At 46.1% G+C, this 20,540-nt stretch overlaps 1 protein-coding gene across 22 annotated transcripts in view; it reads right to left on the bottom strand.

Moving 5' to 3' along the window:
- Nucleotides 1–5,261: 5,261 nt before the first annotated feature.
- LOC117900589 (neurobeachin) overlaps nt 5,262–20,540 on the bottom strand; it is a 185,220-nt gene continuing 169,941 nt past the window's right edge. For 12 of the 22 annotated variants that reach the window (XM_034811052.1, XM_034811059.1, XM_034811076.1 and 9 more), the window contains 13 exons: nt 20,080–20,480; nt 19,692–20,006; nt 19,496–19,603; nt 19,259–19,409; nt 16,860–17,942; nt 13,129–13,238; nt 12,613–12,810; nt 7,126–10,060; nt 6,870–7,043; nt 6,529–6,792; nt 6,260–6,456; nt 6,000–6,151; nt 5,262–5,871 (listed from right to left, as the gene is read on the bottom strand). In XM_034811052.1, the coding sequence (XP_034666943.1) occupies nt 5,781–5,871; nt 6,000–6,151; nt 6,260–6,456; nt 6,529–6,792; nt 6,870–7,043; nt 7,126–10,060; nt 12,613–12,810; nt 13,129–13,238; nt 16,860–17,942; nt 19,259–19,409; nt 19,496–19,603; nt 19,692–20,006; nt 20,080–20,480 (6,179 nt within the window). In that variant the 3' untranslated portion in view covers nt 5,262–5,780. The remainder of the gene's footprint in view (nt 5,872–5,999; nt 6,152–6,259; nt 6,457–6,528; nt 6,793–6,869; nt 7,044–7,125; nt 10,061–12,612; nt 12,811–13,128; nt 13,239–16,859; nt 17,943–19,258; nt 19,410–19,495; nt 19,604–19,691; nt 20,007–20,079; nt 20,481–20,540) is intronic. The other 10 variants (XM_034811147.1, XM_034811172.1, XM_034811116.1 and 7 more) reach the window with 3 other exon arrangements.

The raw sequence follows: 20,540 nt of genomic DNA, 5'->3' as shown, positions 1-20,540 counted from the left end.
GACTCTGACTTCGTCACCAGCTCAGACTCTGGCTCTGCTCTGGCGCCGCGACAGAATTTGCATTTTGCACAGCCCGAAGCCCGTTAGAAAAATGCTAAAAGATGGAATATAACAACAACAAAAACAACGAAAGAAAAACAACACAAATGCTGCTTGAAGCGCAAAAAAATTGTTTGCATTAACTTTGGGTTTGGGTTTGGGTTCTGGTCCTGGTCGTGGTTCTTAGCAAATAGTAAATGGTACTCGTGGCGGCGCCTGCCTGTTGACTGCCACCTGGATCCATGACGACACTCCGACACACCTCCCCTAACCGCGTTGCTCGTTAATTTTGCAGCATTTCCGCTAGCAATTTTCAGACAGCTTTCCTCCGCCGTTTGTCCTTTGCATTCGTGGCGTTGCAACGCGTTGGCTGCCTGCAACCGGAAATGCAGGAAACGGATATTACACGCTCCAGAAAGCACCAGGGGTGTGGTGTCTGTTAAGGGTGCGGCGGCTGGCATAATATGAAAGAGATATGACTTTTGATGATTTGCCACTGCCACTGCCACTGCCGCTGTTGTTGCTTCTTTTGCCTCTGTCGTTGCTCCTGTTGCAATTTGATGCATTTTCCGTGTTTAGACAGCTGCCTCAAAAGTTGTCCTCGGTGTCGTCCTTACCGCTTGCACTCACCTTTTCTTCGGTGTTTTCCCTTTTATCTTATCTTCCCCCCACACTCACCCACCCACCCATCCTTCTTTTCTGTCACTCCATCCACCGCTCTCGCCAAATGCAGCGGCAAACTGAAAACGCAATTGGAGCGTGGCACAGAACGAACGCGAACGACGAGGAGGAGTGTGAATCTCTATACGTACCTTCTGCTAAACGATACGTTTTCTACCGACAATATTTTAGAGTTTTCATTGCTCATTTTTCATGAATTTGTGTGGTGGATGAGGTATCGTGTAGCTCATGGTACGTTCCCCCATCAACACCACCGCTGGCCCTATATTTTTTCTCTGCTTCCCCTTGTCTGACGCTCTGTGGGCCCCGCATGTTTTCCTCTTTTTTAGCAGTGAGGGGCTTCCCTTTTTGCCTGTTCAATTGTTGGGAAAATGAAATTATTGCAAGCCAGCAGAAAAGCAGTTTGCCGAGTAGGGTGCGAGTGTGGGAACGGCACGGAGGAGAAGGGCACGATGTGGGTGGGTATGGGCGTGTGATGGCAGCGTGGAATCAGGTCACAGATGAAAAAGAGGATTTAGCCAAGATGAATTGATTTGCCACTGCTGCAGTGGAGTGCTGCTGACTGCTCCAGCAGCAAACAAAAATTCGGCTGTGGCTCTGGGCCACGCGAAATGAAAAGATTCGCAAAAAGCGAAATATTGTTTTTGTAAGATTTCATTTGTTTTATTTTGTATTTTTTACTCTTTTGTTTTTTGCTGTTTTTATTGAACATAATAATTTGTTGTTTTTGTTCTGTTAAGTTTCTCGTTTTAATGCTTGCTCACTTTCGCTTCTGGTTGGATTTTATTTTGTTGTAGCTTAAATTTAATTTGAAATTTTCGCCCGACCGAAATTTCCGTTTGTGGAATTCTAGTTGTTCTTTAATTTATAATTTTAGTTTTTCTTCTGGCGTATGTGTGTAAGTGTGTGTTCGTCTGTGTGTGGGTGTAAACTTATTTTGTTAGAATTGTAGCGTACTTGTAAATTTAATTTTAATATGCATAAATTGTGGTTTTTACCCATCGCTCTTCTTTTTGTTTGTTTTCTATCTTTCTATCGACCCCATGCACTCATCCTCTCTTCTTTCCAGTCACTTTCACTCTCTGAAGCTCAATCTCTTCTCAATCCTTAATTAATGTGCACTTTTCTCTTTTTATTTGTTGCTTGTTCTGGCATTCAATATGCCGCGCAATTTTTGCAAAAAAAAAAAACTTTGATTTAGATTTATCTTTAAATATTTATATAAATTGTTTCGTTTAGCAATATTAATGAACATTTATTTTATTTTAGCATTTTCCATTTGTGTAATTCGTATTTTGTTGGTTTTTTCTTTGTTTCGCTGAATGTCGCTGAATAATCATTAAATTGTAGTTTCTGTCCTCGAGTTTGGCTTTCATTTCTTTTTTGTAAGTCTGCTATTTAACAATGTTGACAAAATATATATATATATGTATGTATATACGATGCTTGTACACATACACATATATTTATGTAGTATTTGTGGGTGTGTGTGTGTGTGTGTAATGCGATTAGAATCTCCCTCTGCATGTGAGTGAGTCTGTGTGTTTCTGTGTTAGCTTTAACCGTTAACCTTTATGTTTTTTTTTGCTTTGTTTTGCTTTGCGATTTTCATTAATTTATTGACTAATTTGTTAAAATGCCTTTCAATATTTTCCATCCCATGCCATCATATCCTTCCTTCGTTATGTGTAAATGTGTAAATAATTATATGAAATAATCCTTGCCCGTGCATGAGTACTCGTTAATTCTTAAATATCCTGTTGTAAGTATTATATTATTTTTTTTTCATTTTGTTTAGGCTTTTGGGTTGGGTTTTCTCATCTCTCATTTGCAGTTTTTGCCTTTTCGCATTTTGTATAAATTTAAAATTGTCAGCCATTTTGTTGTTTGTTCTTTTAATAAAAACATTATGTAATTTATGTAAATTTAATGTTTAGGTTGAACACGACTAACTCGTATCGTAATCCTTTATCCGATATCTATTATCCGTTATCAATTATCATTTGCTCTCATTTTGATGCTCCAATATTCCCCCGTGCTCGAAATGGTCGCTCGACCATTTCTTTCTCTCTTTCTCTCTCATCGCTAAGTTCTATAAAAAGTGCATAATTAAAAATTGTTGGCTTTCGCAGCTAATATACTTTCGTCTGTCTGTCCGCCTATCTGTCATTTGTTTTCTATCGTCTGTCGCATGAGTTAATAGCTTAGAGTCTAGCGCTCATATCTCATATCAGATATCAGATACATTTAAGTACATATATTAATGTATATATTACGTGTACATACGCACAAGGATGCGCATCTGTGTGCACATACACACGAAAAAAAAGCTAGTTGCTGCTCAGCGTTGCTGTTAGCCATCAGTGTATTCCCCCCACACAGCGTTTTCTTTTCATTTCATTTCATGTATTATTCTATTCTTTAATTTGATTTGAATTCATACTCCTCCTCTGGCATCTGCCGTCTGCTTCTGTCCGTCTATTCCTCTGTCTTCTTTTGGCTGCTGCTGCTCGTTTAAAAATACATACCTTTAGGCTAGGTTCGTTTTGTGGGTTTATGTACAACATTTAAATTACTAATAGTTGTAATTTTCCAGCTCAATATTTTATTCAACGCATACGAAACGAACAACGAAACGAAAATGCGAAATGTGAATAAAGAACAAAGCAACAATTGGTTTGCCTGCCGTTTGGATTACGATTTAATGTATGTATATCATTGTAGTCCTTTCATCTGGTATTTGCATAAATGGTAGGCTCCTTAAATACGAGTATGTACACAAACACACACAAGCACACATCAAGAGAACAAACAAGAACGGAATATCGAGTATTCATTTCGTGTGTTCTCTGCCATATTTAAGGATTAAAATATTCCATTTGTGGGATGCATTTGTGAATTGCTTGATTTCGCTTATGCCAAAAATAAAGTTAAGTTCTCGACACTCACCCACAAGCACAGAAAATCATACAAACACACACACAACAGTTGTAAAAGTGAATAAATTACTTGAAGCAGAAAATTATGCTCCGCTCTTGCTCCTTTTTGACGATCTTAAAGCAAGTTTGAGCACTTCACTTAAAGTGCACAACTTTTCCTTTAGACGGATCGAAAACAGTCAAATCAAAAAAAATATTATTGCATATTGCATAGGGAGGGAGGGTTTTGTTTTATTGCTGGACTTGATTCAATTTCGCTTTTTGCCCTTTTACAACCGAACGAACGTGTTTCGTGTTCCATTAATCTCTATTCATTTGCATACTTGAAGTACTATCATTATTATACTCGTAGTAATCCTTTCCATCATCGATAATTATTATTATTATTATTATATATACAAATCTATTCGGTAAGTGCCAGAGTGGTGCGCCGTGGATGGATTGCGGTTTTGGTTTTAGTTTTATTTTGGTTCGAAAATCAATGGCCAAAGCAAACAAGAGTCAAACAATGGCTTGTCTTCCAGACAATCGTGACCCAAAGAGTCTCACAAAAATACAAATACAAATATGGTAAGTAGTCTACTAACAATATAAAAAAAACTTTGTTCTGGACGTACATGATTGTGGCGGGGAGGGAAAGCCAATTGAGTGTGTGTGTGGGAGGAGGGGCTAAGCTAATTTTGGACGATATTACACATGTTTCTCCCTCTCTCTTTCACTTGTACCTAAAACAACTGCGGAATCAAGTAGAATTAGATAAAATAATGACCTGCTCTTATTACTACTAATCAATCGAGCTTTCCTTCTCGTATTTCCCCGTGGTTTTGTCCCCCCCTTTATTTTAAGACAAGCGAGTGGCGTGCTTCTTGGCGTATGCGTGATATTTTCGTTTGTAGGTAGAACCAGAACAAAATGTGTGCCATTCGGTTGGATAAATGTATGCGTATAATTTATTTATTTATATTCATGTATGTATATTTATGTGTGGCTCGTTTTTAGCAGTGCTGTGATAATTTAGGGGATTTTTAGATTTAGTTTTGCGGAGCTAAGAATTAGTTTTAGTTTAGCTACAAATACCTATACGTGTGTCAGTGTGTATGTGTGCGTGGGTGTGTTATTAAAATTTCGCTCTTTATTATTTCACTCTGTCTCAATGGCAATGGCTATGCGCTGCACTTCCTAAGCTCCTCCTTTCTTAGTTATCGCCCATACTAGCTGCTTGTAGATGTATTTGTCTAGTATGTCTGTGGGTATGTCTTTGTGTGTGTGTGTGTGGCTCAGAGAACTAACGCTATAATTAAAAATTGGCTTTATTTCCTTGCTCTTAGCTCTTTGCTCCTCGATTCCCGCATTCCTACTTTTGGCCGCTTTAGTTTCATTCTATTTTTCCGCTTTCCTTACGCTTCCCTTTCCACTTCCTTCCGCTTCCTCTTCCGCTTCCGATTCGGCTTCTCTTCCTTCTCTAATTGCGTTTTTTAGGTTTTGTTTGTTATCGATTTACTTTGTTTTTATTTTTCTTGCGAACTTTTGCTACATTAGTTGTTATTATGGTAATGCATGTGGGGAATTAGCTGTAGATTTACTTGTAGATTTTATATATTTTTATTTTATTAACTGCTTATTGCGTTTTATAAACACTAACTTCATTTGTCTTATTTCAACTACTTACTTAAGCCGCCTCCGCATTCTAAGCATCTCCTAGCTCCTTTATCCTTTATCCTTTCCCTCTTCTTCTGCGTCTCTCCTTTCCCCCCTCTATACTCTCTGTCGCCATTTCCATTGCCATAACTTAACATACAATTCGTAATTCTAGTAAAAAAAATGTTATCTGTAGTTATTTTTTTTTTTTTTTTTGTAATTTTCTTTTTTGTTTTCGACCAACGCACAATTATTACTAGACAAAAAAAACCATAGTGTTTGCTTACTAGCCTAAAGTTTGTAAAGGTCTATAGAAAAAAAAACGATCATCTCACGCTGCTGCTCTCGCTCTCTGCATCCATCACCCATCCTCCATTCATCATATTTCTTTAAGTTCATCTTTCAGCATTCATTTACTTTCTCCTTTGCGGGGATCTTCGATTGTTTGCTCTCCAGGAATTGGAATGTCAGTGACTGGGATTATTAGTAGCGCTGCTGGTACTCGTGGTGCCAGCGATTGAAGTCGATGTGGAATACAATGATGGAGCCCGTGGAGAGTCCAGCCAGCAGGTATCTAAACACATTCAAATCAAGGTGGAAATAGAGTGGAAAATTGCATGGAAAATAAGCAATTAAGTAATGAAATTGAAGGTCTTGTCGATGCTTAGCTCTTATTTGAATTGGGTGTTTTCTAGTACTCACTTTTGATCGTGTGTCAAGGCCAGGGATCGTATGCCCGCATTGCATGCGGGGAAGGCATAGAGTGGTGCTAGGTTAAAGGTGCGCCACACCTCCACAATGCCACGATCGCCGGCTGTCATCAGGTATTCGCCATCGCGCGACAGCAGCATGCACTTTAAGAGAGAGAAAGAATAATCAAGTGATGTGATCAGTATAACAAATAGATAACGATTTTATAGAGCTAAAAGTGATAGATATATTATGATATATGCAGATGGTACCTGCAGATTGTCGTTGTGCGTCTCATGGCGCAACTTCTTGCCATTGATGGTGTAGGCGGCCACATTTCCCTTGTCGTAGTTGATCACAATAAAGCCCTCGCGGGACATGGTGATCAGCTCCGGGGAATGGAACTCCGATGGCGGATCCAGCGAACGCAGCAAATCCCCAAATGTCGTGTGTATTAGCACGGGACCATCTAAAGGAAGAGGTGAAGGAAATAGTTAAGATTGCATTCTGGCAGACGTACTCCTCCTCATGTAATACTCACTCGATGAACCAGAGACGACTAGACCCAGCTCGGCGCTAATCACCACCGAGGTGACGGCCTGCTCGTGGCCCGTTAGCGTGGCACGCGGTGTGGGCACATCGCCCTCGCCCACAATGCTCTGGGTGCGGGCATTCCAGTGCCACAGCAGCACCGTGCAGTCCGCCGATCCCGAGGCAATGTAGCAGTCCGATGTGATGTTGCACTCCGACCGGGCCATGCAAGTGACCACGCCAAAGTGTCCGAACACAATCTGCACGATTTTCGCTAGAAGAAAGAGACAGAGGGAACAGAGGCACAGTTTTGGTTCGCTCTCTGTAGGGAAAGGTATGCCAATGGCTTACCCGTTTCGGTGGCAAAGACGCGGAAACTGTTGTCCCAGAAGCCGCAGGCAATCAGGAAACGGCTGTCCACCGTGGTGACAAAGCAGTTGGAGCGGATTTTTAGCATTTGGCTAAAGTTGTCGCCCAAGTGGCGTCGGCTCACCGCATTGCTATTGTTATTGGCTCCATGAACAGCTACAGAATAGGGGGAGGGATATAGGGATAATAGGGATGATAAAGTGCCAGCCTGGCTTCAAGTGTAGCGAGTGGTACTCACCCAGAACCGGATCGATGGTCAGCGGCTGGTTGGAACCGGGCGATTGGGGTGACTCAGCATAGCTGGGACTCTGGACGGATGCGGTGTAGTTGCAGTTCCAGCGATTGACCGCAAACTGATGGCCGGCGGTCACCGTGACGACAGAGGGCAGCGACAGCTGTGGATACGTGTTGGCCGAGATGTGGATGACGGGCGAGTTCTGGTAGAACTTGAGCATTTGGCACAGATCCTCGGGCATGGCGCTGAACATCATCGGGGAGAGATGCATGGCAGAGCTGCGCGGCGGATGGGGCTCCATCAGCAGCTGGCTGGGCGTCTGCCCAAAGTTGCGGATCTGATTTTCGACAGCCTCGCGCATCACCGGATCGAGGATGCCGTCAAGATCGACGCTACCCTCGTAGGTCAGATAGTAGAAGACATTGGTGGCCCGAATGGCCTCCGGTCCGCGCTGCTTGTAGCCGAATATCAGATCGATCCACTGGTGCAGCTGGCAGGAGACGAACTCCGACTCCAATGCCATGCGATTGATGCGCACAAACTCCTCGGGGCTCTTGGCCCACGGCGGTAGCTCGATGTCGTCCACCAGGGCCCCATCCTCGCGGTGTCCCAGCCTATAGCCGGACGCATTGTAGAACATCTCTGGCAGGAAGTACCACTCGGGTATCAGCTCCTTCACATCGGACGTGTCCCGCTGGCAGTTCTTCCACGACAACGACACGGACGAGAACAGCCTGTCGGGATAGTCGAACTTGCCGCCCTGCAGCGCCAGGAACATGGTCGTGAAGGGCTCCACGCGCACCAGCCAGTTGAGGGTGAAGGCCGCCGTCGAGTAGTGGGTGCCGTAGTGGAAGGGCGGAATGGTGTCGCTGTCCCAGCTCTCGTATCGCTCCTCGAAGTAGGCGCGACGCGATGGATTCAGCGCACCGATCGGCTTCGAGAGATCCCTGTAGTTGGAGGGCAGGCTGAGGTCCAGGTCCTTCGACTCGTAGTTGGTCAGCACCCAGGGGAAGATCGGGTACTGATTGAGGTCGTTGTACGTCCGCCCCGCGATCGTATTGAGGAACATCAAATACTCAAAGTTGGAGATCTCGCGCCGCTGCCATTTCTGCGTCATGTTCGAATTGCGCATCAGCTGACGCGGTGACATCATTGAGGCGCGACGAGTCTGCGGTATGCCGTACTTGATGCCGACGCCGACACGTGGCAGGGCCTTAATCACCTTCTTGACGGTGTGCTGGTCGGGGAAGGCGAACAGGATGGAGGTGCGGCTCGCGAGGAATATCTCCAGGGCGACGTTCTGCAGCAGGTAGCGGCGCGAGAAGATCGCACGCACCTCCGAGAAGTACCATTTGCCGTGCAGATGGTCACAGTACTTGAGCACCTCCCCATCGATCTTCTGGAACTCTGGATGCTCCTCGTCCACCTCGAAGAACATCTCCGTGCTGGTGATGGACACGGTGCCGGGTGCCACCAGTCCGGGCGCAATCAGACGCGCCTTCGTGCTGATATTCACCGGTCCCGTGAGATCCAAGTCCAGTTCCCGGTCCTCGATCAGCAGCTCGGCATCGTCCAGCAGCTCCCCGTTGTGCTGGGCCGACGGATGGGATCGCGAGACGGCGATCTGAGTGTGGAATTCGTCACGCGTCTGCAGGATGGCATCCTCGGGGCCCCCATTCTCCAGGGCCGCCTTCAGCGTGGCCTGCGGATGGGAGGAGCCGCGTGGATTCTGCACCATCCGCTTGCGCCGGCGGGCATCATCCTCCCAGGCATCCAGCTTCCAGTAGGTGCCCTTTTGGACAGCAACTGTCCCCACACCCACACCCGCACTCGCACCGACGCCACTGACATCGCCCCAGGCCCCATGGCGATTGCACATTATGTTGCGCACCTTCTCAAGGAGGCGACTGGCGATGACATTGTCGCGGCGACGGGCAGCGGTGATGAGGTGGTCGCACATGCGCTCCTCCTCACGCCGCTCCAGCAGCGTCTGGGCGCATTGGGACTCGAAGTCGGCGTGCTTCAACACATCGTCGGCCCGCATCCGATTGAGGATGAACTCAGCCTCGTTGGCCACGCGCACAATGTGATCCTTCATGGCGTGCGAGAGGAGGCGTCCCTCGTTGATCAGCTCGATGAAGGCGAGGCCGGCGTGCTTCTGGAGGCTGTTCTGCCATTCCTGCGAGCAGAGGAGCATCACCAGCTCTACCACCGAGTGCGAGTTCTTGAACGTGGTCAACCCCTTGCCCTCCATCAGCAGCTCCTGGCCATGCGAGCCGACCAGTGTCTTGGAGAGGAACGGCGCAAAGTCCACCATAATCTCGCGCAGCAGCGGACACACCGGTCCCAGGGCAATCTCCAGCTTCTGGGTAAGACTCGCCTCCCGGGAGGGCGTCGTCAGCGGCAGCTGGGCTACGAGTGCCGGCGCCTTCATTGGCAGCTCCTCGGGCCGCGGACGTTGGCCACCGCCGACGCCCTGTCCGGGTCCCACAGGCGCACCGGAGGCCGACCCTGTTGAGCCACTGCCATAGCCATCGGGGACACGCACCACAGAGATCTCCGAGTCGGGCTTGTCGCCCCGCTCTGCCCCCATGATGCCATGCCCCATCGATCCATGTTGCTGTTGATGCTGCTGCTGATGCTGTTGCTGCTGCTGTGGCACTCCTCCTGCTCCTGTGCCGCCTGTCTGCTGTCCATGCTGTCCATGAGGATGACTGGCATCGTGCTTGTCGCCAGCATCGACGAGTCCAACGACCATGCCAGCGCTCGCCGCTTGAACGGCGGCATCCTCATTCAGATTCACATCCGTCCAACTCTCGTCGTTCGAGTGGCTGGGCTTGTGGTGGTCATCGATCAGGATCTCGCTAGAGGACTCCACCTCAGGAACTTCGTTCTCGGTTGAGTTCATATTCAGGGAGCCCACATCCGAGTCGACACTCTGTCGGGTGTGTGGGAGGTTTTGGGAGGGGGAATAGATGAGAAATAAGTAGGTAATCAAAAATTGCATAAATTTACGGCTGCTCGCTTGGGGGCAGTGGTGTGGGGGGATGGGTCAGCACAGGAGCAAGCTGGATTGGGCAACCCTTGGATGTGGTTATTCTACGCTTTGCTCTTTGACCTTTCTCTCCTTATACTCTCTTACTCTCTCTGTGTGTGTGTGTGTGTGTGTGTGTGTGTGTGTGGGTTTGAATACATTAAAAGGCTGTGTGGGTGTGTGTGTGCGTGGGTTTTGATGTATGCCTATCATTTGCACATTAATTATGCATAGTGAACTATAAATCAAAATTCTCGAGCCTGTCTCCCTTCACTTGCCCTTCCCCCGTTTCTTCGGTTTGGTCAACACATGCATTTGTCATCGACTCAGTCCCAGTAGTGCTCAGATATCTCCCGTCGCCTTATACATCCTCCCCTTACTGCTGGCTGCCTGCCTGCCTTGCGGCCACTCCTTGTCCCGGGCATTGGCGGTGACAGTTTGTCAAACTGATTTGCATAAAAGTAGTCCAGATTTCGCACCGACAACCCAAAAAAACCCGAACCATTACCTCGAAATTCGACTCATCCGAATGGCAATGGGAACGTGGCGGAATGCCCGGAATGGATCACGCATGAGTTGGAACGGATGGGAGTGGGGCATGTGACAAATTTTGTAAAGCGTTTGACAAATGTCAACTGTCAAATACAACAGAATGTCAGCGGCACGCGCTGCACACGCACGTCGCATGCCCCCACAAAATGTAAGTGGGGTAGGTGGAGGTGGGTATTTTGTCGGATTGAATGTGAAATGTGGAAATGTGAGGCCCATGACACCCATATCCATGTTGCGTCAGCTGTTGCTGTTGCTGCTGCTGCTGCTGCTGTGTTCCGTTGCGTGTGGCAGTGAGAGTGGTGCGTGCAGCATGTCATCAACACGAAATCAATCGTCGTCTTTGTTTGCCCTCAAAAGTGTGTGTGCGTCATGTCCGTAACAGTGTGTCCATATGTCCTGCCTACCACTACAAACACAGCCCCATATTCAATTCGAAAACCCATACAAAATCCACTGGACGCCAATCCACGCAGACCAGATCCAAGTCCCTATGCAAGCTCTTATCTCTTCCTGTCAACTGTGATATATGTATGCACGCATCCATTGAGCATGGAGCGTGTAGTTGCAGACAGAGAGACGCAGAGAGAGAGAGAGAGAGAGACAGGGGGAAAGCATTGCACTTAGTACTAGCCCAGACACACGCATGGGTGGTGGGGTGGTGGGTGGGGGGAATAAATTATGCGTGAGTATTAGTTCATTAAGCAATGGCTACCGAAAAATGTGATACGTAAAAGCCAAGAAGTGTGTGGCACACACACACACACAGTCATGTATCACTAATTGCACGGGATATACATACAGACAGACATACACTTACATATGTATACAGACACACTTTCATACATAGACATAGACATATACAGAGAAAAACAAACAAAAACTAGGATGAGAATGAGGATACATCAGCGGTTGACTAACAACATACATGACCAGTGGGCATCCCCCACCGGACACCATTGCGTGGTAGTGTGGATGCTCTGGACATGGTTGGGTGGTGCCCGGTGCCCGGTGGGTCCTGCTCCTCTACTCGAGTGCGGTGTGCTTCGGGTGTGAGTGTGCTGTATGGGTGTGTGAATGGGTGAAATGATTCCTTGATTGAGATGGCAAAATGAAAAGAGAATTTAATTTAATTGCAAGCTCATGAGCAAGTACATTCAACCACCAAAAACCAATTTCCAATGAAATCAGAGATAATCGAAAAACAAAACGAACAAAGGGGCAAATTCTTTGCCGGGAAATTCATTTTTACACATCTCAAAAGGGTTCATAATTATTTTTCAATGGAAACTCAGTTTCTTTTCGTTCTCTGAATATGTGCGAATTTTACAATCTTTTTTGCAACAGTCTAAAGGGTACTAGGAAAAATGCACTATCGAAGTAGAAGCTCGAGGTTTATGGCTGCAGCCAGTCCGGCTCCTACATTTCAAATGGAAACCATCAATTGCAATTTATTTTTGATGCAAATAAAAATATATACAATATGCTATATTAATATTTATGAGTATCTATCAGTATCAATACATTTACAGATGAATGAATGTTTGTGGGTGTGTGTGGGTGTGTGTGTGCGGCACTAATTAAAGCACTCAATGAAACGAAACGAAACGAAATGAAATGAATTAAAACCAAAATAATAATGCAAGGTTCAATGACGAACTTTAGTGGCAGTAACAGTAGCAGTGCTTCAAATTGTTTGTGGGCCATGTGGCAAGTGGCATGTGGCTGTGGCAGTACGGGGTGAGTTGGTGAGTAAGTGGTGCGTGGCTGGGTGAGTGAGTGTATTTTTGGGTGATTTTACAGACGGTCAAAAGCTATGGTTTTTTGTTGCAGTTGTTTTGTGGCTGTGGACTGTACTTCTTGTGACTGTTTTGCTTTTTTTTTTGTGTGTTGTTGTTCATCGTTACCTTTGGTAATTTCTGTGGCACCATTGGCTTTGGTGGTGACAATGGTTGTTGTTGGATTTTAATTGTTGTTGTTGTGGTTGTTGTTGCAGCGGCTGCTGCTGTCGGAATGGTAGTACTTTTTGTTGTTGTTGTTGTTGTCTTAGTGTTGTTGTTGTTAATATTATGGGCTGTTGTTGTTGTTGTTGTCTGGTTGTTGGCCTGTGACATTTTCGATTTGTATTTTTGATAATTTTGGTTTTCGTTTGTTGCGATTTCGTTGCACATGCAAATGAAGTTTAGTTTGGTTTTTGTTTTTTCTTATAAATATACAATCCTTACGACGCAGCATATTCTGTCACACAGCCATACACACACGCACACGCACACGCACACACAGACACATGTGGCATGCATCAAAGTAGAGTCATGCGACTGATCTCCCTCTTTGTGGCACTGGCACTCAATCAGGCACTCCATCAAGCATTCATTCTTTCACTCTGTCATTCATTCAATTATATTTCCGCTTACAAAACTCACCTTGATCGATGGCGGTCCACTCGAGTGCGAATCATTATCCGCCAGCACCGACGGATTGTTCTCATCCACGACAATAATTTCATAGTCGCTGTCCTGGATCTGACGTCCACCTACAGAGACCGAGCACACAATTACAGAAAGAGAGAAAAGAGAGAGAGAGTGGAACGATTAGTTGCATGCCACAAAACAGTTACAAAAGTGTCTGTGGCTGTGTGTAGACTGTTTCTTGTGTATTTGCTTCGATTATTCGATTACAATCAGATTACAATCACTAAAAGTAGAAATCTGTAGAATTTACTGTAGCACGAGAGGCTGTAGGAAAACTGAAACGCAAAATGGAAACTCTAAGAACTCAACACGAAAACTCCAATGGTAAAAGTGTACGGTGGGAAAATGAACAAACGGAATAAAAATCCACAGAACACAAAAAAAAAGCAGAACACAAGGAGAACTCAAGAGGTAGACACTCTGCAGACACTCACAATACACAGTCACAGGCTCACACACACACACACACACACACACACACACACAGGGAAGAGCAGAACAGGGCATAGGGTAGAGGGAAGAGTACAGCAGAGCGGAGGCGAAGTATTTGCAGGAAGCATTTGCATGAATTAGCCACGAAAAGTGCTCCCTCCTTTCATAATTTTCCTGAGAGTGTGGGCTGTGGGATGTTTTTGCTAATCTCTGACTTCGAGTGTGCGAAGTGTGAAACTCCTTTCCCTTTGGAGCAGCCGACTGCCGGCAGCTGACTTGTGCCTGGCTGCCTGGGTTTTATCTACAAATTAACCTTGTTTAACAGTTGGCTCTGGTCTGATCTGATCCGGGCTTAATTGAAATTTATGATGGTCCCTGACATGCGAATGGTCGCCATGTAACACGTGCTCCTGTCGGCGCCAGTCCCTGTTCCTGTCCGTTTCCCTGTCCCTCTTCGCACTCTGCAATGCCCATTAAGTATGCTACACTTTTCTGCACTCGCGCTGGCCGCTCTATCCATTATGTCTCGGCTCCTCCATAATTCCATCTCCACCTCCTGCTTCTACTTATTATTTTTTCGTTCGTTTAATTTTGCAATTATTTTCATGCACCGCCACGCCCACACATACAGGCAGAGTGCTGGCCACAAATTACTTTTGAACAGAACTCCGAACGTGTTATCGGTTCCAGCAGTTGTACAAACTGTTTTCCTTCGCAGTTCATACATATTTTTTTTCTTAATTTGGTTCTTCGTCGCATTTCATTTTCATTTTTTCCCCTACGCTTTGTTCTCTCGTTTTCTGCTTTCATAAATTATCCCAAAAGTTTTTCCCCCATTCTGTTATTGTTGTTGCCGTGGCTGCTTTTTTCGCTCGTTTTTCCTGTTTTTTGGCGCGACTAATTTACATTTTTGTCGCTGCCATCAAAAACGTAATGGGAATGCTGTTGCTGTTCGTGTTGGTGTTGCTACCCTAGAATGAGATTTCCAGGCTATCTATTCCTTTCTTGGGTTTGCTATCGAACCCATTTCATTCGTGCTTGAGCGGTCGATTGATCGATCAATGTGCAAATTCTGAAATGCATGCTCGAGCGCTCATCCGAAAGCAATGATTAATGTATTAAATAAAATACTTGCATCTGAGTATTCTTTCTATCAAGATGCAATAATCTCTGATGCTACAGGGTACTCCCTTGTCCGTTTAGCCTCTTGCTCGCCGCACCTTCTCCATATTTTTTGATGCTCTGTTTTCTGCTGTGGCGGGGGTTTGGTGGGGGATTTGGTTGTCCCTTTTCCATTTGCGTGGCTCGGACCATGTCCAATGGCAATTTTTAAAATGCAGGCGTGCCGAATACCATTTTATGGCCTGCCTGCGAAATGTTTTATGCGCCCAGCCACACACACATACACACAAACACACACAAAAACATACAAGCCCCATACTAGCACACACGGTCGCTGGTCTGAATGGGAAAATTGTATAATTTTCATGTAATTCATTTTCATAAAATGTAAAATTAACGAATTCTGTTTCATTGCCAGTGCTGATGGGACCGGGCGCGGGGCGGCGGATAATTTTGATGTGGGTGGAGCGAGAGTGCGAAACATTATCAGAGTGGCCCCCGATGGCCTCTGAGTCTGCTCCCAACCCGATTGTATGTGTGCATGTGTGTGTGTGTGTGTGGGTGTGTGTGTGCGTATGTTGCAAATGAAGATAAATGAAATAAAATGTCCGCTGACAGCATGAAAATGACGAGCCAACAGAGTAGAAAGAAGGCCAGACAGAGCGAAACAAAGAGATGGAAAGATGGATAGAAATAGAGAATGAGAGAGAGAGAGAGAGAGACTGGTAAAAACTTCTAGTCTGATATGTGGGTGTGTGCGTATGTGTATGTGTTGGGGTGTTACAAAGATAGATTGCAGTTTTTAAAAGCAAATTTGGATAACGTATCCCCCTTAGCCCCTAGCCTGTTTCCCTTTTGCCTATTTCTATCCCACATGAAGCTGCCACAGCAGAGCATTACATTGCACAAACACACATGCACACACATACACACTACATTATTTCAATTAGAAGAAGTTTTCCCACAAGCTAAAAGCTGTAAATAGTTTTTTAGACAAACGATAAATACCAAAAACGAGGACTAGACTTCACTTCCATCTTCAAGCTGAAAAAGTGTCCGAATTTCAATAAAAGAAAATGTATGTACGAATATGTAGTAAGGTGCAACCACAGGGGAAATCTGAGAGAAAAACCCCCGGCAAAAATCGAAGAATGCGAGAAACCGAGAAAAGCTGCAAGCAAGAAGACAAAAGACCAAGCTGAGGGGTAGGGAAAAAACACTCTGATTAAGCCGGAAGAGTCACGGGGAAAAATTGTGGGGTTTAAATGTGAGCTCCCCCCATTCAGCAGTCCTCAGGTCAAAACGAGATGGATTATGCACTTAAATATGCTTAAGAGCGATAATAATGTTAATAATAAAAGGGGGCCATCGAAGGTTAAATTAATTCAAGGTAGGGGATGTTGGCTGGGGTTGATCAACCACGGAAATAATTCAATATTTAATGCGCCTTGGGGTCTGAGGAATGCCACTGAATGAGCGCCGGGGGGAATTGCTAAGGCAGGGGAGATGTTATTAGCAGAGCTTGCGATAGAGAGCGGGAGAGAGCGATAACTAAGAACAGAACAGACAAAAAAACACTCCACACAAATGAAAATAAAAATTATCTCTGAGATATTATGTACAAGAAATGCGTAAAAAACCCACAACCCACACTCGCAAACACACATACACATAACGGGTGCTAGCACACACACACAATTGTAAAACAGAATTGGCAGAAAAAAGATTGAGACTACAGAGGAGACACACACAAAAGAGCTACGAATAACTACTAGTAGATACGGACTACGGATATAACGGACTACGGATAACCGAAGGAACGGAACATTGGCTAGACACAAAACACAGAAACGATAAGGATTAGCGATAAGGAAACGATAAGGCAGCTAAGGTGAGGAAAGAAACGGAACGCAGTAGAACTGAACGGAAATCTAAATGAAAATTACTCGCTACAATCTAAATACTAAATAATAGGGGGCGACGGGTAATTGTAGTTTAATGATAGAGATACAAAATACAAGATACAGTTACATAGATAAAGATACAGAGAGAGATACAGAGGGAGAGAGAGAGAGTCGAGAGAGCGTGACATTACAAACTACTCTACAAAACACTCGAGCGAGCGATACCTGTTCCAGAGCCGGAAACGGATGCGTTGGTGCGTTGTCCATTGTAGCGGTAATTATTGTTTATGGCGTTTGTCTTATACGCCACGCCTCCGCCTACGCCTACGCCTACGCCAACACCACCATCTCCTCCCATTCCCATGCCTATGCCCATTCCCATGCCCATGTTCATATTCATGTTGCTCATGTTACCGCCTCCAGCTCCAGTTCCTGCCCCAACCACAGCACCAGCTCCAGCCGCAGCAGTAGCAGATGGTGTGGCCGCAGCACTGTGGCCGTTTCTCAGATTCCGCATGTTGTTCATCATGTTGGCATTATTGTTGTTGCCACCAGTCGTGGCATGGCCATTCACCAACTGTCCTCCAACTGCTGCAGCTGCAGCTCCTCCAGGCATCTGGTACTCCGTCAATCCATTCTGCTGTGTGGCTGTCTCTCCGTTGCGCATGCCGTAAGCGTGCGAATGCGGATGAGGATGCGGATGCGAATAATGTCCAGCTGTCGATCCATTCTCTCCGTACAGCTTCCCATTCAACTGCTGCTGCTGTTGCTGTTGCTGTTGCTGCTGGTGACCATTGATCAGTCCATAGTGGGACTGTTGCTGGTGTGGATGGTAGTGTTGCTGCTGCTGCTTGTGGAGCTGCCGGTGCGTCTGCTGATGGCTTTGGGAGGCCAGCGAGGAGAGCGATGAGCTTGAGGCCGGCTGCGAGGTGGCCGTCGAGCTTGCGGACGAGCTGCTCGAGTGCGTGGCCAAGGGTGTGGGCGAGATGTTTCCACCAAGCTGCTGCTGCTGCTGTGTTGCTGCTGTGTGCTGCTGCTGCTGCTGCTGTTGCTGGTAGTAGGCAGCCGTCATACTCGTGTGATGGTGGCTATGGTTATGGCTTGTCTGCTGTTGTTGCTGCAGCTGTTGCTGCTGCTGCTGGTGGTAGTAGTGTTGCTGCTGTTGCTGTTGCTGTTGCTGCTGTTGTTGCTGCTGCTGGTGTTGCATGTTGGAGGCGGGAGCAACATGATTCTGATGCGATTCGGGCAGGAATTGCGGGTAGACATGGTGCGACCATTGCGGAAACAGAGGACGCGCACTGGCGGCTTCTATCGATTATCGGTTATCGTTATGGTAATCGTGATTAAATATCGTTGTTGTTTATTTACACACACACACATTTTGTGGGAGGGAATGGCGGGCAGGGATACGGATTTTGCGTGTTTTTGTAGAAGCGGCGAGAGGCCGGGCAATGATGTTTTTGTATTGTTTTTTTTTATAAATAATTTTTGTTGTTGTTATTCCATTTTTTTGTTTTTATTTATTGTTTGTTTTTTTATTTGATTGTTTTGTTTGTTTTTTGGTACAATAAATCCGAAAAAGCAGCGTGAAATGAAATCATCGGAAAACGGAACAAAGAAAAGGAAACATAAAACCGAATAGTATCTCCAACAATGGACAGATATGAGTTCTCGTTGCTTTTTTTTTTTTGGGTGGGTCGACATAGGGCTGGCTAATCAACGAATGTGTATGCTTAACGACTAGGTGATTATATATGTATGTATGTAGATATATATGTATATATATATAGAGAGAGAGAGAGGCTTAAAAAAGTATGGATGGGTGGGTGGCTTGGGATAAGGAATGTTTCGTCGCAGGGAGTGCTCCTAAGTGGAAGGATTTTGGTTGATTGTGGATGGATTGGACTAACACACACACACACACACACACACGCACATCATAGGGGGGGCTCTCTCTGGGTGTCTGGGTGGGAGGTTTGTGGACCGTGGACAATGTGCGGTGCGGTGCGGTCTTTATGTGCTTCAGAAGGAGTGGTTGGGTGGGTGGCTAACATATTTTCATAGGTCATGTGGCATCTACCAGAATAAACGTTCGTTTAGCTGTTCACAAAACCAAACAAAAACGGTAAAAAGGAAACGCACAGAAACCAAAGCGAAACAAGCCGCAACCAAATGATACGAGAGGAACGAAACGAAAGTAATGCCGAATCGAAACAGAGCCAGATATATGTATATATATATATATGAGTAGAGAGAGACATTAGATTAGATTATGGTTGGATTTTTTGTACAGATATCGAAAGTAGAAAACAATAAACGAGTGAAGTTTTTGGTGCAGCAAAATCGGAAACGAAACGAATGGAAAATGAAGAGGAAACGAGGCAAGAGACGCAACCGAAGACAACACAAGTGTTACGCAACGAAAAAGAAAGGAAAACGAAAACGAACATGAAATGAGACGGAAATGAAAACAGTTTCAGTTTGAGGTCCCCACACTTCTCCACACTGGCAGGTAGGACATCCCACCTATGGCAGAATATTTGATAGTAGTCTTTATGGGCCATGGAGTATTTATACTATTTGTATAGCCCTATTTGTGGTGGTCGGGGTTATGGGTGACTTACCGCCTCCAGAGGTGCGCTGCAGCACCGGCGACTGCCGCTGGATCTGTGGCTCAGCTGGTGGTTCCAGAATGTCACGATACTTGGACACCATCAGCACGGAGATAAAGTAGACAATGGCCAGGGAGAGGAACTGCGCTTGCTTTGTCTCCTCCTGCACAAAAGGGAAAGGAACAAAGCCACAATACAATGGGGGGTCATGGTTATCGTGGTGCGTCGTGAGTGTGTGTCTCCACTTACCACATCACGGTAGATGACGGCCCTCAAGCGATTCACGTCCATGTCCTGCAACAGCTTCTCGGGATCCTTGACGGGCGATAATTGACCAGTGATTGATTCCACAATGTTCTGTGTGGTGCAATGACACCGATTAGTATTAGTATTAGTATTAGTTCTCTCTCTCTCTCGCTCACTTGTTGTAGCGCGGAGTACTCACCTTTGGCGATGCCTGAGCACCACGAATGAGCGCCTGCAGATGCGCCGCACCGGGCACATCACGCGCTAGGGCGCCCACATTGTAGCGGGTGCGCTCCTTGCACTCTAGGCAGTTGCGCACGGCACAGGTGCAGACAAGGCGCAGACACTGGCGCAGTATGCCGCCGCTGGACATGTTCTTCTCGGCCTCCAGTTCGCCAAAGTTCAGCGAGGTGGCAAAGATCAGGACATCGGCCATGTTCACCAGACGCTGCAAGAAGGAGACGGCCACCTCCAGGGGCATTCCCTGCGTCGGCTCCAGCACATCCAGCTCCGACTGCAAACAATTCGTTGGCAATCAGTTCGCGGGAACGGTTTGGGTTTATGTTTATGTTTATGTTTCCACTTACATTCGGGGATGTGGCACTGGCCAAAAGAGGCAACAGGCCGCCACAGGCGATGATCAGATTGTCGGCCAGCTGGGAGATCAAATGCACCGTGTTCACCACAAAGATGGCATTCTCGCTGGAGTTGACAAAGTCGAGGACGCTCTTGGTGGAGTGGCTGCGCCACACCTGAATGTCGGTCTCCAGCGAGAAGAGCACATCACTGAGCAGACGCTGATGGATGTACGACCACTTGAATTCCGGTATACGGAAAGGCGGTCGCGTCGGTCCGGGACTGAACATCGGCCGTGTCGATCCCGACTTTGAGCGCGGCTGCTGCTGCTGCTGCTGCTGTTGTTGCTGCTGTTGTTGCTGTTGCGGTTGCTGCTGCTGTTGCAGCTTTGCCTCTCCACTGGCTGGATTCGCTGAGTTACAAGAGGGAAGAGGGAAATATAGTATGAGGTGCAAAGGATAGGACCAATCTC

The sequence above is a fragment of the Drosophila subobscura genome, chromosome A, assembly GCF_008121235.1.
Source record: "Drosophila subobscura isolate 14011-0131.10 chromosome A, UCBerk_Dsub_1.0, whole genome shotgun sequence".
NCBI classification, from domain to species: Eukaryota; Metazoa; Arthropoda; class Insecta; order Diptera; family Drosophilidae; genus Drosophila; species Drosophila subobscura.
The sequence above is the reverse complement of the archived record's forward strand: the minus strand, read 5'-3'. Positions and strand labels throughout refer to the sequence as shown.